This window comes from Kryptolebias marmoratus, linkage group LG24 (genome assembly GCF_001649575.2).
Source record: "Kryptolebias marmoratus isolate JLee-2015 linkage group LG24, ASM164957v2, whole genome shotgun sequence".
Taxonomy (NCBI): Eukaryota; Metazoa; Chordata; class Actinopteri; order Cyprinodontiformes; family Rivulidae; genus Kryptolebias; species Kryptolebias marmoratus.
Window position 1 is genome coordinate 12,960,310 of NC_051453.1, and position 22,807 is coordinate 12,983,116.

Sequence of the window (22,807 nt, forward strand, 5' to 3'; positions counted from 1 at the left end):
GCCTGGTTTGGACTCAGAAGGAGGAGCTGGAAGCATGTCCTGTCTCTGCTTCAGAGGGATGTTTCTCACTCTGTGTTTGGCTCAAACTGTGAGTACTTTGCATTTATGTCGAATCAAAATAATAATAAAAAAAAAATCTCATTCTTTACTACATGCATGTTGCAACTTTGTAACACACACACATAAATCACAAAAACAATCACTTACTCATTTCCAAAATAAATAATAAAATATGATTTTTTTTTCTGTCTGCTCCTGTTATTGTCATTTTAAAACACATGCATACACAACTCTTTTCTTTCTTCCAAATCAGAACCCTGCATTGACTTATATTTGTCATGGACAGCCTATTGCAGACACAGTTTTGATATTTTCTATGTTAAATGTTACAGTTAATCAAACCTATAGCTTGAATTTACAGTTTTTTGGTGATGGCTTGAGGATTTGAAGCTCTTTAAATTCATCTTTTCCTTTCAGGGGCTCAGGTTGTGTCTATGCCTGTGTGTGGGTCTGTTTGGTGTGAGCCAAATGTTTTGTGGCACATGTGGCACAAGGTGGAGGCATGGAATCATTCCTCGGAGGATGTTTTGATCCAGCATTGCAGCTTTTTTGTGGCGTTCAGTTCTTCTGCTCCATAGAGGTGTTCTTTGGATTTGATTTCCTGTGACAATAGGAGGTATTTCAGTCCTGTAAACTTAACATTTTGTTCAAGAGTAGATATTTATTTGGAGTTTTGCCATCTTGTCTTATTACTGTATGTATATATGGCTGTGGTTTTAGGTGAACTGAGACAGAATGTGTGTTTTCTGAGGGGTTGTGTGGATGCAGGGTTTGATCATAGACGGCTCTGATGTAAAAAGGTATTTGGATGTTAGTATTTGATTCATTGCAGAGTGTAAATGGGACATATTTAAGGATAAGTGGCTTTAAAGTCATCTTCCGCTCTGGATCAAATTATAAATGAGATGTTTTTTTATAGCCTCCTGCCTAAACAAACCAACCTTCATCCAAGGCATGACAGCACCTCCTCCCTGCAAATGTCACCTTGTGTTTGGATGTGATCCATTCAGTTTCTCTGGTTTTAAAGCCACCATTTCCAAATGAATGGTTAAATCAAAAGGGGAAAAAATGTGTCTGAATAATATTATTATAGGGAGTTTATGTCACTCTTTGAGTTCTCAAGCTTGTTAAAGATCATAACATTCACATAAAATAAATTGAAGGACAAACATTTGTCAAATATAAAGAGGATTTATCGACTTGTTTACACTGTAAAGAGTCATGAAATACATTATGAACCTTGTGACAAAATGGTGATTAAAAAAGTGATTAAATTGACGGATCGCAAAAAATGTCATTCAGATGCCAAAATATGAATAAAATGACTCTGTTCCATCAATAAATGAGATGAGAAAAGGGAAGCTAACGATGAGTTATTTAGGTTTAATTAAAATAATAAAAATAAATAAGTAAAAAAAAATGAAGAACTGTTATGGTGATGGGTTTATTTGGGTTTACCAGCCCAGGAGAGTTAAAAAAATGTTTAATGGTTACACTTCAAATCCCAAGCAAGACTATTTTCCCACCATTGAATGCAATCAGTGTCCAAGGTCTGGATCCTTGAGCTCTGAATGTTGCTCTTGGCACGTCCACAGGTTGAACTCCCATGGAGAGCAGCACCTGTGAACACAGCTCAATGTCGGACCTCCTGAAAATCACAGCTGCTCGTGGGAAGGACTAGGTCAGCCTATTGTCCCCAAAAGTTTGGCAGCTGGCTAAAGCTGGAGCATCCAAAACGTCCACTTAGATCATCAGAAGGTTTTGTGGCTTTCACAGATTTCTTCTGATTAAAATGGGTCCCTTTTTTTTTTTGTCAGCAGAGCTCCAAGTTTAAGAGCCATAAAAACTCAAACATGGCTGATTGCATGCATCATTGGAAGTGCGCTGATTAATGTCACTAAAACATACACGATGAGTCAAGCTGAAGTCAGCTGTAATACCACACATCAACTTTAAAGTAATAGCTAAATATTTTGTTTTCCTAACAAAATAATTAATCTCTTAGGTAATGGATTACCAGAAAAGACCTTTTTTTTTTTTTTTTTTGCTGTTGTCTTTATATTGACAAGTAATTCTTATTTTATTTCCTAAAAATGTATCACTACAACTAAGTAAGAGAAGAACTGTCAAAAAAGCATAATTAAGCATAATTAAGAGCTGCTACAGGAACCCGGATGTCCAAGCGTGAAGCGTACACATAACAATGTATTTTTTCAGGAACGGCGATGCTTCAGAATAGGACTGTGTCGAGAAATATTGCCGGACGCTGCGATGTGGGGGCATAATTGAAAATAATGGAGGTGTCATTTTTGACCCGCACCAGTGTGTTTTGCCCTTTAAGAGTCAGTCTGATTGTAGACTTGTTTCTCTAATGATCAGATGCATATCATTCCAGACATGACTGTTGCATTCTGCTACATCCTGTAGATGGGTTCGTGTGCATGCATCTGTGTGAACGCTTCAAGGTTTTTGGTCCAACTATGTAAACAAAAAAGCCTGTGAAAATGTAGGGTGCGTGTGCATTTTTTCCACACTAAAACCATGTAACATGTAAAAAAATCTGCATACTTCTTTCACTTGAAACATTTGACAGAACAGTAACCAAACTGCTGTATCTTATACACTGAAATGCCAAATTTTTGACTTTTTTTGCTCAGTCCAGTTTGTGCATCTTGCATCTAACCCATTTGTCACGTCACGTTCATATGCACACACACCGCAGCTTTTATGTGGCTGCTATTACAGTACCGCCTCGCTAATTTCCTGACAGAATAGAAATGTGAGAAGCAAAGCAAAGGCAACCGGTGGTGTGATGATCTGCTTGCCACAGAGGTAATGGGAGCAGGGCGCGCATGCCCTCCTCAGGACTGCAGACAATTACAATAATCTGAAACGCTTGCATGGCTTTTTATAAAGAAAAATACAGTTACAATAAACACAAACAAAAGCAAGGTGGCATCCTGAGTGTTCAAACAAGATTAAAATGTTGCACCTTAACCAGCAGCTGGGAGAAAAACAGAAAAAGGATGAAAGGGATTATCTGTTTTTAAGCTGCAGGGGAGGAAAAACTTCAGGACATCCATCTTCTTCTTACGAGCCTAATCCGATTTACTTCACAAACAAAACTGAGAAAGAGCGCAGTGCATAAAACACAAGCATAATTCTCCTCTGCATAATCAGCTGCCTAACAAGTCATATACAGCATATAACTAAAGAAATACTGAGTTTAGCTAAACTATCCCTTCAGATTTTGTGTTTATCCAACTCCACGAAACTGAGCGAAATGAACTCCTTTTCAAAGAATGTCTAAAATATTCCTTTGTGTTTACATAATCTGAACTTCAGTGCCCGACCTTGTTTGTGCTCTCTGTCTGATTGAAAGAACATGTTTTATATTTTCGAACCATGCCAGCGTTCAGGAGCGTAATGGAGCAGCTGATTCACTGTTGAAAATGGAAGGAAACATCTGCAAAGTGAGCCCAATGCTGTGGCCCCTTTTTGGGTAGTTAGTGGATAATGGATTTCACCTCTCGAATAACTTTTTTTTACTGCAGACCGTGCTCCAACCTGGCAGCGTGGGGCGGCCTTTGGCTTTGCATTTAGTTTCAGTGTTCATATCCCCTCACTTTCCCTCCATCTCTCTTTCCTCTAACCTCTGCTTCTGTTTCTCAAGTGCACCAGTGTCTGCCTTCATCACATCATGCGGCTGAAATGCACGAATGCATCATGTGCCCCCCAGTGTTTATAACAATCTAGTCTTGACTTACCTAATTCCTCGGCCCCCCCCCCCGATATCCATGTGAGACTCAGCCCCCCTAACCTTCGCTTCCATCTTCATGTTGCATAAAATTTCATCACAACGTTCCCTGGTGAAAACGGCACTTATCTTCCATTTAGCTGCCACCTTCTTCCAGGTACTTTGAGTTGTTTGATGAGTGCATAAATTTCCACACCAAGTGTGAAGGAACTGGCCCAGAGGCGTAGAAGAATTAAAAATCAACACGGAACAAAAGACAAAAAAAAAAAAACAACAAGTTAACGAAACAAAAAAAATCTTCAAAAAGTACAACCAGCATCTTAAAAACTCAGATAAATAAATAAAAAAAGCAGAAAATATGGCATTTTCATAACAAAGCATGTCAAGAAGCACCATTTTAAAGATTTTACATGCAAAGTGTGTTTTTAAATGTCACATTTTCTTTTCTGAATGTGAAATTATTGAGTTTTTATGTTTTCATGCAGACTGCTTAATTTAGTTTCATTTTCTGAAGTGCCATTGCTCTGTTATGACTAATACTCTATTTATACAAACAGAGACATTCCACATTAGAAGGTAAAATTAAAGAAGTAATGAGAAACTTACCTCAGGGACAGTGTTGATGTCTTGTTCTGTATAAGTGTCAGCACGGGTCAGAACCTCGGCCCTCATTACAGAACCTCCATTTTTCCAGATGCAGGCTGTTTGACATTTTTCTTAACCACAAATCAAAAGAGGGGATATTTTCCACACTCATACGATCAGTTTGTTACCATCCTAAACAAAACAGCTCTTCTCATGTTTATTTATGTGAGGCAAAAGAACTCGCCACTTCGACAATTAGCAGGTCAGGCTCAGTCATCGCAGTAAACATGAAAAAGGTTCTAGCAACGTGTATGAAGATTGTTGTGGGAGTGTAAACAATGAGTTTAACTGCTCATATCTAATTTAGATTTATTACAAGCAGGTAAGGTTTAAATATGAAATATATAAAATATAATTTATCCATATGAGAAGATCTTCTTATATGACTTTTCAATGTGAAACCAAGCTGGACATATGACGCAGAAGGAGGGCAGTTCAAACTTATTTTAAACTCAGAGGAAAACAGCAAAATACCAGGGCAGTTAAGAACAGTTTAGCCATTAAGGTTCAAATTATCAGCTAAAAGCAAAAATAATGAACTCTGTCAAAAAGTCTAAGTGAGTACAAATCAAGTTTTCCACCACGTTCGTTAAAAAGAACCAGCTGCTATTATGTTATCCAATCACTGCAACATGTCCGACAAAGGTCCACATTAAGGGATATAAGGCTTTCTGAATAAATAAAGCCCAGTGTCTGTCACGCCGTACAGACACCCAACTTTAGCATGCAGCTCACTGTGATGAGAATAATAACCGCCGCTGATGATAAATCAGACTGCAGAGCAACAGACGGCTTCAGAGGACTTCAGAGTCGAAGCTGGAGGGAGCATGCAAATGTCACTTTAACCCAGCTCTGATGGAAATTATAGATGTTGGACAGTCAACACTTAGATGCTGTTGATAGAGATGAAACGCCGCAGTTCAGCAGAAACATACCACTGTCCTGATTGAAGCACGCGCCACTCTTTTCTGAGTGTGTTTACGCTGTTTCTGCAGCAGACATTCATGTACCTTTAAACAGGTGGTCACTGTTGGGTAAATTGAACAATCACACCTCAAACTGAAAAAACTGTGAATTTTCCGTGAAAATGCAGTGCTAGTTAAAACATTCAAAACAAAAGGCAAACTTAGCAGAAAAAAAGCTCAATTTTTTAAAAAGCTAAAATCAGTTTAATGGTAGCTAAAAGTTAAATTAGCAAAACATTAGCTAAAATCTAAATATGAAGCAACCCGTGATGGTGCTGAAGTAGATTTCAAAGAACACAAAGTCTTTAAGGACTTGAAGAGAACTCTGTGCATTTCTTTGATAAAAAAGTAAATACATTTAGATATAAAGTATAAAAGTTACAAAAACCAAAGGTCAAAGCTCTAATGTCTTGAGCAAGCAGACATTTTGATACTTAAATAACTAAAATAGTTGACAGTATTATGAAGTCATTAGAGTCCAAATTAATGTATGGAAACAAACAAAGCAGGACAACAGCTGTGTGACCGCTGATTCAGCAGAATGGGCTGGCAGAAATCTCCATTCATCAGTCATGAAGGCATGGAGAGATCGTTGCATATTTGTTTATTTTTTTTATTTTCAGAAAATGGTGGGCAAACAATTTCTCTGTCAGCGAATTTAGATGCACTTCCAACTGGTGTTCTGTGTGATGTTTATTCGTCTGTTTTTGGCAAAGCTGTTGAAGTGGTTTAATATTCTGCACAAACACAAGCTCTGGCTTGTTTCTAAGAATGCCATTATTTGTGCGTGTGTGTGTGTGTGTGTGTGTGTGTGTGCATGTGTGAGATGGCAAATGGATGGACAGCAAACACAAATGGCTGAGGTGAATTATTCTGCTGAACAACAAAACAGGAATACATCAAAAATCTTGATGAATTTCAAGGCCCAGTGTCGTTTCTGACCACTTATGCAAAGCTACTTGACGATTTATGCAGGTATAAAATCACATTTGTTTTCAGTTGATTACTTTGCATCATATATCAGATTACCGTACTTCATTTTATGTGTTAATTTATTTTCCGAACCCAGATTTCAACAGCGTCATAAAATTCCAACATTTCTTCTTCTTTTTCTGATAATGTCACCCCTCACTCAGTTCAAAGGAAAGGCCCATACTGAACACATGATGCGATAAAATTGCTTCCAGCTTTGTGCTGGTGCAGATGTTATGGTTTCCCCTACAGAGAAACCCTTAGATCTTTTCAATAGAAATATTTATGTCACGCAGCAGCTCGTCCTATGGGATCGCACTAAGAAAAACTACTGACAGCGGGGAAATCATGCTTCTCCAGAGGAAGCTTTGGAGAGCCCACAGGAATTTAACTTCATACGCTTTGTTTCGTTAAAAGTTTGGAAGCGTTGTGTCGCAAAGACATGTCTCATTTTCCCTTCAGGCCTTTTTAACAGGAGATGGAACTGACCTGAAACAAGGGCAGTGCCGAGGCAACGTGCATATCAGTAACCGAGGCGACTTTATTGTTGCTGCTGTTTCTGTAGGCCCGTGTTTTCCTGCTGCGGTTGATTTGATGCAGATCTCTTTCAAACTAAAGTGAAACAGCACCATTAGAACTGCACAGTGTGGGGAAAACAAAATGCAAAAACACTCTCTATATTTATGCATTTTTAGACATGAATAGTGATGCAACCATGTTTGATTTCAACTTTGTCTTGTTTTTGTGTCTAAATGTGTCATTACATTTAGACACAATTACATTTACTTTAACCTTAATAACTATTCACTATTCATGTTATACAAACTTGCTTTTGTCGCTATAAGGACAAAAGTAACTATCTAAACAGATCTGGGTCCACTACCAAACACACATACAGTATATTCACTTGCAGGCAGCACATTGTCCCTTACAGTCTCTTTGATGGTCTTAGAAAAGAAAAAATGTTGGCAATTTTAAAAAGGACCAGACAAGCACTCTAAATAGACGTTTCATCAGGCGGCACAGTGTTGCAGTACCCTCTCATAGACAGCAAAACAAGACCTCGCTTTTTGCTCTGACCTTTAGATTGAGACCACTTAAGTTCAACGGCAGCAAAAATAATAAAATAAATGAATCTTTCCGGTTTAACCCGTGATGGTACTGTTCTCCAGCAGCACTTCACTCACCAGTCACCATGTTATCAAGCACAAAACGTAAAGCTGTGGGATCTCAATGAAAAAGAAAATCAAAAAAAGGAAAAAAAAACGCAGTTGGCTTCAACCCCCTTCGCTGCCTTGGTCCATTCAGTAATCACAGCAAGAAGTCCTGGTTGAGGTGTTTTTTTGTGAAAGAGCTTATTGATTACATGAATGCAAATTTAACAGTTAGAGCTAAAGACCAGGTGTGACAGGAAAACAGGAAGTAAAATGAACTGACAGCATGAGGGGCAGAATCTTACGAAGTCAAACAGGAAACAAGATTTGGGATAACAAAATCCTAACCAGAACTCAGAGGGATTCTATGAACACAATGACTATGAAAACTCAGCAAAACCAAACTCAGAAACCATTTTCTATAAGAGAATCACGGTGAGGCGCTTGACTGCACATCCAGGAGGACTGAGGGTCAGTTGAAGAAAACCTCATAGTTTGAGATAAAACTTAGCAAGCTTTTAGGTAAGCTGTCTAATTCTCAAACCCTTACATTTCCCTCAGTTGTACATCACATATGAACAGTTGGAATTAGACACAATCTGGTCACGAGCCATGTGTTTAATTGTCTATTAGAGCAAAAGCAGAGGAACATTATGACCAGCTGGTTGGTTTATACCCTACATGTCAGCTCTATTAACCCTCACTCTTGACCCATTCCTTTGGGTCCTTTTTATTTTTTTTTAAGATGAAATGTGATGAAGGTGACAAGGATGAACTTTTCTCTGGCTTGCTCACTGAATTGATCGATTTTTAATATTAGAAGATAATGTACTTTTTATACTCAGAATGTAGCAAAATACTGTTTATTATTATTATTATTATTATTCATTTGAACTGTAGATGCCTGAAGACCTTCAAATTTGTGTTATCAAGTTCAGAAAATAATTTTCTACTTAAAAGGTTTGTTGAGTTGTTTACCATTTTATTAACTGGTATTAACATTTTACTGGAAACATTTTACATTTTACTGGAAAAAAAATAAATTTCAGTTGGGGTCAAAGATGTTTTGGAGCAATAGGTCAACTGGCCCTCAGTGGGATTCACTTTCACTTTCTTTTCACAACTCAGACTGGTCTGCACTTATCTTTTCAACATGGTCTGTATGAAAAAAAAAAGAGAGTTGCTCCCTGCTGAGCAATAAAAAAAACAAAAAACACAATCGGAGCATTTTCACTTCTGCATCAGATCGGAAATCCATTTTGAAGGGCCCTCGTATCTGCTTTGAACCTTTTGTGTTTGCATATCTGTGTTTTGGAAACCTTTCACTATCAACAGACACTCAGCCAAACAAAGTGTTCCCAAAGAGCTCTGCCATCATGCTCATGCTGTTTTTTTATTGTTATTTAAACTGTGATGAAACACACACTTCTCTCTGAAACTAATCTTTCTTCAGAAGCTTGCTGTGCTGGATGAAATCAAATGTTTGATATACTTAGTGCATACTTTATCAGAATCTTTAGTAAAACTCTCTTTCTTTCAAAAAAACTGATCCTATTACCTTGGTTAAAAAAAAAAAAAACAGCTTTTAAATGAAACTACTTTCTGAGCAACATGTTATCACTCAGTTTGCAGTTTTCCAACACTGCTGTTCTCATATATTCCCTCCATCCACCCTCTTGCTACGTCACAATTCAATCTGCCTTAACTTCCATCAACTTGTGGCCTTTTCAGAAACCAAATGTATTTATCTGTCAGCCAGAAATAATTCTCAGGTTCGGTCAAATGTAAATTTGGTTACTCTGTTTTTATTTGACACGGAGAGCCCGACAGCAAACCAAAGACTATCCGAGGAGCAGCAAACAGACGGAGTCCTTGGGGGTCCTTGGGGACAAACTCCTTTAATGAATCATCCAAATTTCCCCCCTTCTTCCTCTGTGCACTCTGTTGAAAGATTATTGTGCCTGATGTCACCAACAGGAATAGATGGGTTTTGATAAAAGGCTACTGTTTCAAGGGGGAAGCAAAATGAGTCACTGCCCTTTTAAAGAGGACTCGCACTTTATTATGATACTGGCGAAAACATTTTGCCGAGGCAGCAGGCGATGGTGTTTTTTGCGCGCGCCTGTGTGTGCTTGTGCATCCGTATGTTACCAAAACGTCTCCTGAACAACGGGGCAAATTTGAATGAAACTCAAAGAAAGTAATCACTGGTTGTACATCTACAACTGATTAACATTTGGAGTGGATTCAAGATGGCTACCACAGCCATCTGACCTTTATTTTTAATTTTTTAAACTTTATTTCACCAGGAAAGTCCCACTGAAATTGAAAACCTCTTTTCCAAGGGAGTCCTGGCCAATAGGCAGCAAGGTTACAGGACAATAACAATCACATGATTTAAAATGCCACACAAATAATGATTAATAATAACTAATAATTATTAAAAACAGTTATAACTTAAAGACGCCTTCTCAGGTGCTTTCAATCTAGTCTTAAAAGTGCTCAGTGAGATAAGTTCCTTAGCAGACACAAAAATGTTTGGTGTGGTAGTAGCTGAGCGTCATTCCCAACACACAGTATGAGCGCTAACACACAACATTGCATGAGATGTAGCCAAAATGACTACAAATCCTTCTGAGCAGAGGATTATTTCAGTCTAAAACGCTGGCATTAAAGGTGGCCGACGATATGCATTCCTTCAAGGTATGCTAGGCCTTTAACTTCTCCACAGAGAGCCTTTTTGATCACTTCAGCAGCTGCAGTATGCACCTGTTTATCCACCTCTGAATATGTTTCACAGAACATGCCTTGTTGCTTTTGGTTTCCTGCCTCCAGACCTTGTCCCGTCTGCACCCCGAGTGCGAGTACATATTTCAGCTGGAGAAGGAGGAGCGCCAGTGCCTTCAGTACATTGCTGAGCTGGGAAACAGAAGCACGGAAGGTGTGTTTTCTCTCTCTCTCTTTTTTCTTTTTCACCACAACAATGAGCCTGTAGCTATCAGCTCATAAATTCAAGAATGACACTTTGTTGTTTGAAATATACTGCAGATGGTCACACTGAGTACAAACGAGTCCACACGGAAATAAATGATTCACGGAGAATCATTTGTTGTCTGAGAGGACTCTTTTTTTTTTTTAATAGGATCCGAACTGCTGAATGAAAATACACTTGATCAATCACTATGATTCATAAGATTAAAGCATTAGGGATGGTTACACAATATAAGTGTCTTCCAACTCAAGAGTCAGTTTCTCATTTTTGTCACATTTTAAGTTAAAGAAACGCTGACATCATTGCCTACATCGATTTTCTGTTGTTATATATTTCTAATGTGTGTTTCAGTCTCTCTCTAACTGACCCTTACGAATAAGTTTAACCTTTTTCCATCTAAACCCCTGAAAAGGTTGCTGGCCGTTCTGGGATGCTGTCGCCTGCTGGCCTCAAGCAGTCACCGGGGAAACGGTCCAGCGAGGGTGTCCTGCAGTTTTCTCTCTTTTCAGGAACAACACAGGTGGGAGACTAAAAATAAATCCGATCCACAGTTTGTGAATCCAGACGGTGACGTGGAGCTAAAATATTGGGCAGAAATCAGACTCATGGCTTCCTGCATGAGAACGGCTTGTTTGTTTAATTCATTCAGTCTGGTTATGCGGATGTTTTGTAATGAAAGCGATCGTTCAGAACTTCTACGGTGGGGTTGTCATGAGCAAATAATATTTCACCTGTTCTAGATAGCTCTTTGAATGTACTCGGATTGGGAAAATAGAATTTAAGGATTTAGGCAAGGATTTATAAAACAGCTCCAGTCTCAAAAATCTCATATCAAGTTATAAGCCTCTACAATGTCGTCAGTTTAGCATTACACACTTATTTACATATAATTTTGTTTATTTAGGAGCACAATTAGCTGCTGCATTTCTGGTCGCATTCCTGCAGGAATATTATCATAACTCTGCTGGAGTAACTGCGTAATGCAAAACAGACGGTGATGTAAATATTTATGAAATAGTCTTTGTATGTAGTTTATTTTTTAGACTGGAGCTGTTTTAGGATGGTGGCCATCCACTTAGGTCTTGGCCTCGCTAGGAGACGCTATTAGCTCCTCAGTCTTCTGAGTCAAATCCTGTTTCTTCAAACGAGGTCGTTCAAAGAGCTACCTCCAACAGGTAAGATACTAACTGTTCAAAACCTTTCTGTAGAACCCCGATTTAAATTTCTGATCTGTCGTTTTTATGACAGGATTACCAGGTTAACACAAGTGCTCCTTATTTTTTTTATTTTTTTTTAACATATAAGTTAACAGGTTTAAGAATATTTACAAGTAGTGAAAATAAATTTGTTGTACAAAATGAGCAAACAGGGAATTATGTTTGACTTTTGTAACACACTGTAGTGCATTATTTTTAATGTTCCTGTGATACCTGTTGGTTGGGATGGGATGAATCACAATCATCCTTTCTCAGCTTAAAGGTTTGTATGATGTCAGACTTACTGAGTGTAGGTATTAAAAATGGAAAGTGCATTACTTCCACTCAATTTATGTTTGATATTTTACGACAGATCGAGCTGATTTGTCATCCGTGTCTTTTTGCTGCTTTCAGCAGCAGAGCTTTCTGGTTGCAATTTAAAATACAGATGGTGACATTTTGCAGGAGGAAAATTTGCTCTGATAGAACATGAAAGCCGCGTAATGTCAGCTTTCTAGCGTGTTCACAGGAAAATGAAGCTTGAAAGACGCGATGCAGATCTTGTGGGAAATATTTTCAAATTAAATGCAAATTAATCCAATTAGACTAAATTGCCCCAGGTCGTTAAACAAAAACAACTAAAGAGATTTTTGTCCATCTTCTATACTCATTCTTATGTATTTAGGGAAGCCGTACAATCTTTCACCCTGTATTCTGAACACATTTCCAGTTCCTCTCTAGGCTGCCTCAGACAAACAAACCACTTATACAGTAGATTTTAACTCATCAAAAAAATTTAATTTGGCAGAAAAAAAGGGTCACACAGAGAAAAATGATGCAGGTGCCTGGTTAACACACAAATGCTAAAGAAAGACCCGCATTAAGGTTCAGATTAGGAACCTGTTTCCTGTAACTCCACAGTACTTTAAACAAAGCACTACTTAGAAATAATCTGCAACAAATATGACTCACTGGAGCTTAATGTTCAAAGAAGGCAGCAATTCAGTGTTTTGGTTTGTTTGTCAGGTATTTATTGACACTCATAGGGAAATATATGCCTAATAACAGTAAAACGTGGTAGCGTCTTTATCATACTGTGGGATCGTTGTTTCACCTCTGCTATAGGAACCCTAAATTTCTTCAAAAATTTGTAAAGCAAAAGAATCAAGAAGCTTTTTAGGGTAAATTGTTCTGCAATGTTTAAAAAGACTGAAGGTTTTGAGACTTCTAAGCCAAAATCCCACAGTGGAAGAGTGTATTATAGTATATGTTGTGTGTTAATATAAGATGAGTTAGTTTCAAACTCTGCCATGAGAGGCAGTGGGCGATGTACATTCCTTCAAGGAATTCTAGGTTCTTAATTATAATTATTTTGGTTATGGAAATTTGTTGTTGACATTGACTTCTTGATGTCGCTCCAGGGTCAGTGAGCCGAAACTGCACCAGCAGAGGCTGGTCGAAGCCTTTCCCACCGTACCATGTCGCCTGCAACGTGGATGATGACATTCCTGAGGTGAGAGCGTCCGAGGCGTGGCAGGTTAGGAGGAGAGACTCCAGATTAAGAGGTCAAAGGAGAATGTTTGAAACAGGAAAAATGAAACAATCGCACAAATAGAAGAACAACCAAACCACAGATTCGAAACAAGCTAAAGAAAAGATAACCGTTCAACATTGGAAGAGATGTATGTGCGGTTTTTTAAAAGTTAAAATATTCAGACCTCCTGGTGAGCAGCTATCTACATTAAAAAAATATCTATTCAGCTGTAAATCTGAAAATAACTTTAGCAAGACAGAATCACGTCACTCAGACTGTAATGACCGAAATTATGTTATTTACAAAGAAAAATGGACAATGGTACTTAATCACGCAGCTGCTTTTGGGAAATTCTACCCTTGGTGCCAGATAAAACATCTTTTGCTTTTCAAATGTTCAGAAAAGCTGGAATAGAAAGAGCTTCCTTGCAGTTATTTTAGCCATCTTTTCAGCGCAGTTAAGTCTCAAGTTTACCGGTAATTTGGTCTTATTTTGAGACATTACGCTCATTTTCAGACCTGCCAGCATTTTGAAAAGCTTTGATATTTGAAAATAATGGCTTTGCATGTAAAGTCCTCCTGCCCGCCTTGTTTTTAGACTGAGGAGTCGTACTTCGCCAATGTGAAGCTGATATACACCATCGGCTACAGCATCTCCCTGGGGGTGCTGGCTGTTGCTGTTTTCATCCTGCTGCTCTTCAGGTATGAACCGGGCGTTGGAAATTCTTGTTTATTCAGAGTTTCTTCAGCAGAAAGTGTACTTTGCAAACCCCAATGAGTACAATGGAATTGTATTCAACAAAATTTAGACTTTAGGACACAATGTACAATAAAAAAAAAGAATTGGCTGTTGAAACCTAACGCCATTAATCTTTTATTGATAAATGCCTTATCAGTTTTGTGAATAATCTTTGGGTTATTTCAAGGTTTTCACACATCACATGTGACTTGTTCAGCTCTGCCATCATTTAAAATGCTGCCTTTCTAGCTTGATCTTAGGGTCATTCGTATAAACCAAATATATGATTATAACAGCCAGCAGACGGTTTTAGTTTAGCATGAAAGCTGGAAGCAGAGGAAACAATCTGCACGGTTCAGCCTAAATGAAATAAAATCTGCCAGCCGTTGCATTTTTATTTTAAGGTTACTTTGTTCTTTTTTCTCTCTGCTTCATATTTCCTGCAATGTTGTCGATGACATTTCTGAGGTAGCTGAGGTGAGCCAGCTTAAGAGGTGGGATGGAGAATTGAGAGGCGGCAGATTAAGAGCCCAGAGGTCAGGGGAAATGTTACACACAGGGGGAGACGCAGCAGGAACGAGCAGCCTGCCGACGGGAGAAGGGAAAGCTGCTCAAAAGAGACCTGAGGACAAGTGGAAGGACAAGCAAACTGAAGGATAAACACTTCTAGCACGCTTAAAAACTGTTTTATGTTTCATTTAAAAATCATGCACACCATCGGCTGCAGTATCGCTTAGGGGCCGGCTCTTGTTGTGTTATTCAGGTATGAAATGTGCGATGATGTTCAGTATCAGAGCTTTTAAAAGTTAGCTGTGGTGGAAACGCAAAACCTAAATTTGACCTTTCTCTTTTTCCATTCTGCCCTCCGATATATTGTAATTCCCTGAAAATTAAGAAAATAAAGTCAATGAGGTACATCAGAAAAACATTTTAAATGAAAGACTTAACAAGCCATTAATTGTTTTATGTAGACACTCGTTGTTTTTTATATTTAATAAACTGCTTAAAGGTGTAAATATCATGTGACTTGTTAAACGGTTTGGTTTTGCAGCTGTATGAAATCTTTTAGAGCAGGGGTGGGCAATCCTGGTCCTCGAGGGCCACCATCCTGCATGGTTTCCTTGTTTCCCTGCTCCAACACACCTGATTCAGTGGTTAAATCACCTCTTCTTGTTCTGCAGAAGCCTGTGAATCACCCATTGATTCAAACCAGGTGTGTTGAAGCAGAGGAACACGTAAAACATGCAGGATGGTGGCCCTCGAGGACCAGGATTGCCCACCCCTGTTCCAGAGTGATGTCCTTTCTTTGTATTTGGCCTTCATGACACAGCACTCTGCATCTTCTCAACAGGAGGCTCCGATGTGCCAGGAACTTTATTCACATCCAGCTCTTTCTTACTTTCATCCTGAAATCGGTGTCGGTTTTCATAAAAGATTCGACTTTGTTCTCAAGCGATGACACCAATCACTGCACCCTCTCCACAGTAAGATGACGAGTAAATATTTGGTTGTAGTTTCAAATTCCTTTTAACCATTTACCTTTGCTTCAATTTCTTTTTTTGCATTTGTCCAGTTTGCCTGCAAGGCGTCTGTTGTTTTCTGTCACTACTGTGTGATGGCTAATTTCTTTTGGCTCCTGGTGGAGGCGCTCTACCTCAATTCGCTGCTGCTCTCCTCCTTCTATCACAGCCGTCGATGCCTCTGGGGCTTCGGCTTGCTCGGTTGGGGTGAGAACCTTAGTACAGTTTTATGATGCAAATCAGCCAACTGTAACGCTAAAATGATCTAGTAGTACAAGTGAGGCATGAAAATAGAAATATATAGATTGTATACATCAGTTTAGCATCATTATAAGAAATAAAAGTCATTTTAAGGCTTTGTTCATTGTGTTTATGCCATTTGTACATTTTGTGCAGAGCTTTTTTAACTATTTTTTTGGTCAACCTTGTAAAAGAAATGCATTTTAAGTCAAAGCTAACATAAACTCTGTCTGTTAGCAAAATATCTTATGAACCGCTGGATGTATTTCAATGAAACTCTCAGAAAGTGATTGCTGGCTGTATGTCTATAACTGATTAACTTTTGGAGTCAAACTGATTTAAGATGGCCACCACAGCTAACTGAACTTATTGCAGTAGATCTTTGTTTAAAACTCAAGCATACAAGGCAGCAGGTGATATAAATTCCTTCAAGGAAAGCTTTTAATTGTTTTCCATTTTACAGTTACTGGGAGTCTGAGCCTCCTTTTCATCAAATTTGTGTATTTTTTTTAAATTACACTTTATTTTAGAACTTTACAAACTTATGTTTCTCTTTTTAATAAACGCTTTCAGCTGCATCATCTTACAAATTATACTCAAGTAAATATGATTAATTTCATATACCTCAAATACAGCTGGATGTTCTTCAGCATCTATAAATTTGATATATTTAATCTAACCCTTTTAGACCAAATACTGTTATAGTTTGTGTAGGAAACCTTTTAAATAAAAAAAAACTGGCAAGGCAGCAACCAAACTAAAATGTTGGCGTTCACAGGAGGTATAAATAATTGAAAACACAGGGAAGGAAAACTAACACAAACACCAGAATCATGACAAATACAAAACTTGACTTGATTACTAGATATAGTTAGTAAATACAAGTCCAGCTTCTCTCGTCAATACTGTGACAGACAAAACTTTAAACTAACAGATTCACGCACTTGTTTGACTCTAATTATGATTCTGCCAACTCCGTGTGCCTTGATTAGGTCTCGCTGATTAATTTTGCTGTCCTCTCTCTCCACAGGTGTCCCTGTCTTCTTCATAGTTCTGTGGATTGGATCCAGGGTGTACTTTGAGGACACAGAGTCTGTACAAACTTCTGATAAGATCCTTCATTCATAAGCTATTCCAGTCACCACCGTGTGGAAAATACAGTCAAAGCTGTCGAAAAGCTAGAATCACAGTGAAGCGTTTTAGTCTGCTAGGCACTGAATTTATGACTTGCGGTAAAAGGTTTGAATTAAGCAATAAATACACACATAGGAAGGTGAATGGGAAGGATTTTTTGCACCTAATATTTTTATCTAGTTCAAATTTTAACCCAGTTTTATTTGGACTATTTGATACTTGTCAGGAAATTATTATTGCCCAACACCCTGAAAAGCAGGTGGTCATGTAAACGCTTGAGTGTGCATGCGTTCGCTTGACTGTCTGTTTGCAACATATCTCATGAACCAATAAACAAATTTTAATGAAACTCCCAGGAAGTAATTATTGAATGTACAGCTACAACGGATTACCTTTTGGAGTCAACCCAATTCAAGATGGCCGTTACAGCTGCTCACCCCTAGCAAACACATGCATCACTAGAACTCTGTCAGTTTTAACGATATTGGGCTAAAACTTGGCGTGGTAGTAGCTGAGAGTCAACCACAGCACATACTCAGACGAGTAATAGATTGCACAAGTTTTTTGTTTAAGTTTTCAAGGATATTTTATTTATTTATTTATTGTTAAACTCGAGATTGTGTTGTTGGAGGGAACCTTTGGAGGGAAAATGGTTTTAAAATGTCTTTTTTATGCAGATGTTGGGACTTCAATGAGGACTCGCCCTACTGGTGGATCATCAAGGGACCAATTGTCGTCTCTATAGCGGTAAAAAATACTCCCATTGGGCTAAAACAAGCAAAGTCATGAAATGTGCGCCAAGTACAGCACAGAGTGTTCTGTAAAATACATGTGTACCTTAATTTTTTAAGACTTAATGGTAAAAGGAGTGTGAAAAAATTGTTTTGTGTCATCAGAACCGAGTGCCAAAAACTCATCTCGCACCAGTCCAAGTCAATGACATACTTGGCTGCACACATTGTTGCCGTGATGCTTAGTAATCATGTTGGTATGAGCGTTTTCAGCTGTTTCCTGCCTGTCAAAACATTAATACAACTGACATCCTTTTTTTTATCACCAGGTGAATTTTATGCTCTTTGTAAATATAATCAGAATCCTGATCCAGAAACTCAATCCTCGGCTGATTCAGTTCAATAACTCCTCTCAGTACAGGTACAGTAATCATTTAGTCTCAGATTTACAGACAGTGACACAGTTTCTTATTTGTTTATTGTATCTAAAGTTCAAATGATGAGCTGAATGAAGAAGTCTTTGAAAAGTTTCGTATGAAATCACCCTTTATGCCCGAGATTTGTTTTTATTACACTTCAGATTCCTTTTTTCCAAGACAAGGTCTTAGATTTTTCAAAGTCTTGTCTCTGTGACTTATTTGTGTTGAGCTCTTAAGCTGTTTCCTGCCCGATGACTGACATTTATTCGAATACTTTTTAACTCGGAGTAGACGCTTTGATGTTGAAAGATGCAGGAAGTGCAAAAACTGTTGATACACCTCAGTGTGCATTGAATAATTCATTCAGACTAAGCCGAACAACAGTCTGCTCAGTCTGGCCACGTCTATTTTTCCTCTCGCCAAGAGGCTTATCAGAATTTCTAATTGAAATAGGCTCACTAATAGACTGAGAGTGCTGTGGCACATCAAGTATTCTGGACCTCATAAAACACATATCGAGGTAAGTAGGAAGAGGCTTGACTTAATTGCACCAGGTAGCTTAACACAGCACTCCCATACCTGCCTTACACACAGACAAACACACACCCACACACACAAGTGTCCTTCTGGCTGACATCTCATCATCAGCGTGCCTGTTTGCATCAGACAATCAGCCTCAGCATTCAGATGAGACCGGCTCTAAGACTCCCTCAGGTAGCTTCACTTCCTGCATCTGATTTCTTTGCTTCTGTGCAATAGACGCCTGGCCAAGTCCACCCTCCTCCTCATCCCTTTGTTTGGAACCCACTACATGTTCTTCAATTTTCTGCCTGACTACTTCAACGTTAACCTGCGCCTCTGTATCGAGCTCTGCATGGGATCCTTTCAGGTACAAACGTGAACCCAGGAGTGCGAACACGGCGCCCATACTCAGAATTCAATCTCATTTACTAATGGGCTTTTAAATTAACTTGTCGTTTTGTGGTTTGTGAGGAGAATACGGAAATGATTCAACTAATATTTCTGAAAATTTTCAGTCTTAAGCCTCATAGCACAGAATGAACTCTGTGAAAAAAGTTATTAATGACATGCTTTAAGCTGCTGATTTAGTTGATTTTGCTGTCCCAGTGCTGTTGGATCTACCTACAACCTTCACACAAAAAATCATACAGCAGCATTCACCTCTTTCCTGCTTCCATTCATTTCCATCAGAAATGAGTTTCCCTTCTTCAGCTGTGTCCACTCTTAATTGCGGGGTACCTCAAAGCTCCGTTTTAGGCCCCATCTTCTTCAAAGACGAAGCCATTTTAGTGGTGGCTACTAATCTGTGTTTGAAAATTGGCACACTGCTCAAACCACTGATCATTTTAAATCTGTTCTTAAAATCCATTTCTGTGATGTCACACTTTCTACACCACTTTTGTTACCTGTAGTTGTCTTTAAATGTGCTCCAGATATTAACATTGACTTGATCTGAACCAAGAGATTGAGATTAGTTCACGTTAAAAGCCTAGAACTGAAAATCAGTGAACTTTTTACACTTGCGTGTGTGTTTCATATATTTATGTGCTTTAGCGTAAGCATTTGCATGGAAATGTATACAACAGTGTTGCAGTGTTTTGGCAGTAGGAAGACAAATGAAGCTATGTATAAGTTGTGTATTCATCATCCAGACAAGCAGCTAAAGAAAAGTCCAATTATACCCTTAAGGTAATGTCGGACACAAAATTGGCTTTTCTTTTAGCTTGTTCTCATTCCTGCTGAAAGAATTAGGCAACTGGTTAACAAAGACAGTGCTCTTTATGTAAAAACTAAAGGACAAGCTGCAGAATTCCCAGCTTGTATCTGTTGAAGTCTTACAGAGGTGTTTTAGTGAGGTATGAAAACCAACATATACTAATATACTATTTTCAAATCCTAAATCAATCAAATGCTGCTATTATTCATAAAAACTATGTATTTTTTATAGGGGCTTCTTGTTGCTGTCCTCTACTGCTTCCTCAATCAAGAGGTCAGTGCAAACCACACTGTTCCTATGCATTGCCTATAACGTATTCAGCACAACCCACAGATGATTTGCAGATCTCTGCTGCTTAAGAAACCTGCTCAGAAGGATCACATGTCAGTGAGAGGTGAGAGGTGTTAAGTTGTCAGGGCTTAAAGGTGCAGGAACAATTTCCCATTTCTTTCCCCCTCATCGCATAAAGAAAGGACCTAGAGCGCTTATATAATCATCAAGATTAATGCGGGGCTGACCTGACATCAGTCCATCTGTGGTTAAGACTTCCTGTGCAATGCACACCTAACAGTGTGCAGACATGCCATAAGAGAACATTTTGAGGCAAGTGTTCAGATCTTCTGAAATGGGGTTCTGTGAAGAGATTATGAACAGATAATATCTTAGCTGTTGTATATAGCTCTCTGAATGACCTCAGTTTGGAGAAATGGAGTTTATTTCTGACTAACAGCTAGTCAGAGCGAGGCCAAGTCCAACAGGTAAAATAATACAAAGCCTTTACACAGAACCCTAATTTAAAAGAGCTGAATTTACCATTTAAATCCATAAATTTCAACATGGATTATTGCTGTGTCTTCTCTCGTAGATTAGAAAATGTTAATGTTTATGCGGTAGTTAGGTGGAGCTCAGGGTAGTAGTGTAGTAAATCTGTCATTAACAAGGTAATTATGTTTATTCAGTTATAACAAATAGTTTTTCAATTTTCTTCTTCTTTTTCCGCTTGATGCCCATCTCTCTTTATTGTTATTAAACGTGGCTTTTAGTTGAGGTAAAAAAGGGAAACAAACCAGAAATAATATATTAAAGTTGCTGGCTGATGAATTCTGTTTGCAAAGAACTTGATGTTTCTGTCTCTTTTTTTTAATTTTCTTTGTGTGTTTTTTGTGTTTGACAGGTGCAAAAGGAGGTCCACATGCAGTGGCTGAGGTGGCAGGAGAGGAGTTACGGCGTGGTTTCACCTGCTGCAAAGGGCAGCCAGATGGACACACCCTTCTGACATCTTTCTGTTGCACCGTCGTACCTGCACATCCACTCAGGATTGCTCCTGTGCACGTCGTCCGTACCTAATGAGCTGTGCAGCGTACACACTGTTGGCTCTTGTTGTTCGCGCATCATTGAACCCTGGGAGTGTGTAAGTTATGCAGCAGGCTGTTTCACTGATTGCACTCCTTCAGCCAGACAGGAGGAAGGGAGGTGAACTTCCCACAGGAGAGTGATTGTGAAATCCCCTGACATTTTGCGCACATTCACATCTTATGCGGCGGCTCCTGCCAGTTCTCATGAGCATCTCCCGAACCATGCAGTGGCCGCACAGAAGGTTCAGTGCTTAGATTGCCTTAGAGAAATCACCAGTTAAATCAATTAATTATAATTTAGCTGAGCGGAAAGCACAGCCTACCAATTACATAGCTGCTATTAAGAAAAGGAAATGTTAATCAGGTATCTATTTTAATCAAGACAGCAACACATGTCACATTTGCATTTTAATGTACTCAGTTTAGATAACTTGAGTGCAACATGTTCAAGGTTTGATTGCTTTTATCACTAAAGCTGCCGTTTAGGTGTGATATTTTAGACATTGGCCATAAAAGCTTTTGCCAAGTGATGCACAAAGACTCATGCTTTGCTCATGCAGTTAATTATTATTAACGACCTCCACGTTGTTTGTTGGTTTTGTTTTGTGATTTGTGTCTTTGTGTGTTATGAATTGTTAGTGAGAGATATGTGGATGCTTTCTGTGGTCTATTTATTTATTTGGTTTGCTTGAACTGAGAACCTACAACATTTTGACTCTCAGCAGCAGATCATTAAAAAAGATAAACTGCCATATCTGGTCAAAGTTAGGGCCAAAAGTGGTGTAATGTACCATAAATGGGAATAAAATCCCTGCCTGCTTCACTGCCAAATGCTGTATTCAGCACTTAGTTGGAAAATAAAGCCTTTCTTTTGGTAATAAACTGGATTTAATGTAACATGCCAATATAGTCTTCTTAACTGCATGATTAGAAAAATCCCATTTCCAGAGTTTTTTTACATTGAGAAATTTGTAACTTTTACCTCATCTCTGCCACATTCACATTTTTTTTATTGAAATAAAGTTTATTCAGTGTAAGATCTTTTTTATTTTGCCTTAAATTAAATGTAGAGTATGTTATACTCCTTTTTTTGTCGACATTTCCTTGATTCCTTTTAGTGTCGCTGCTTTATGGGCATCTTTCTGTGATTCTTTTTAGTACCTTGCAAAAATAAGGGATTCTGCAACTTCAAGCAGAAGCATTTGTCTTCAGTTACCTATTTTGAAAAAGAAGATCAGCTGGCAGCTAGCAATGTAAAAAAAAAAAAAGAATATTATGGTCTGTAAAAAGTTTGTGGTATTTTTACCATACAGTAGTATCTCTGAAAATTACTGATAGAAGCTAATGCTGTTTAAGTCATTGTTACAACATGTGATTCACCTCCAAGCAGTTTTAGGGCAGAAACAGAACTCATATGACTGTCATGCTTTAAAAAAATATATGAAACAAGTGTTTTAAAATGTTTTGTTTGCTTCACAAGAATAAGCTAAATAAATATGCTTTTTCAAACTGCCTAAATGTTGTAAATCTGTGTTTTTGAAGCAAAATACTAATAAGTAAAGGACTCTAAAAACCTCATCAAGTTTTTGAAGTTTGTAATCAAGCAAAGGTCAAAGCTCAGAGGACTGTCAGTGATGCAAACAGTTAAATAGTTTTA

General features: G+C 38.3%; 1 protein-coding gene across 1 annotated transcript; it reads left to right on the forward strand.

The window, feature by feature from the left end:
- ghrhrl (growth hormone releasing hormone receptor, like) lies at positions 1-22,663 on the forward strand. Its single transcript, XM_017406865.2, has 13 exons — positions 1-88; positions 10,389-10,494; positions 10,958-11,065; positions 13,163-13,254; positions 13,873-13,976; positions 15,365-15,497; positions 15,587-15,740; positions 16,804-16,864; positions 17,585-17,654; positions 17,968-18,059; positions 18,817-18,946; positions 20,027-20,068; positions 20,970-22,663. The coding sequence occupies exons 1-13, from the start codon at positions 35-37 to the stop codon at positions 21,069-21,071; spliced, it is 1,248 nt and encodes a 415-aa protein (XP_017262354.1). The 5' UTR covers positions 1-34; the 3' UTR covers positions 21,072-22,663.
- The last annotated feature ends 144 nt before the right edge of the window (positions 22,664-22,807 follow it).

Coding starts and splice junctions, on each gene's coding strand:
- ghrhrl (XM_017406865.2), top strand. CDS start 35: ATGTCCTGTCTCTGCTTCAGAGGGATGTTTCTCACTCTGTGTTTGGCT. Junction 13,255..13,872: donor TGGATGATGACATTCCTGAG/GTGAGAGCGTCC, acceptor CCTTGTTTTTAG/ACTGAGGAGTCGTACTTCGC. Junction 13,977..15,364: donor TTCATCCTGCTGCTCTTCAG/GTATGAACCGGG, acceptor TCTTCTCAACAG/GAGGCTCCGATGTGCCAGGA.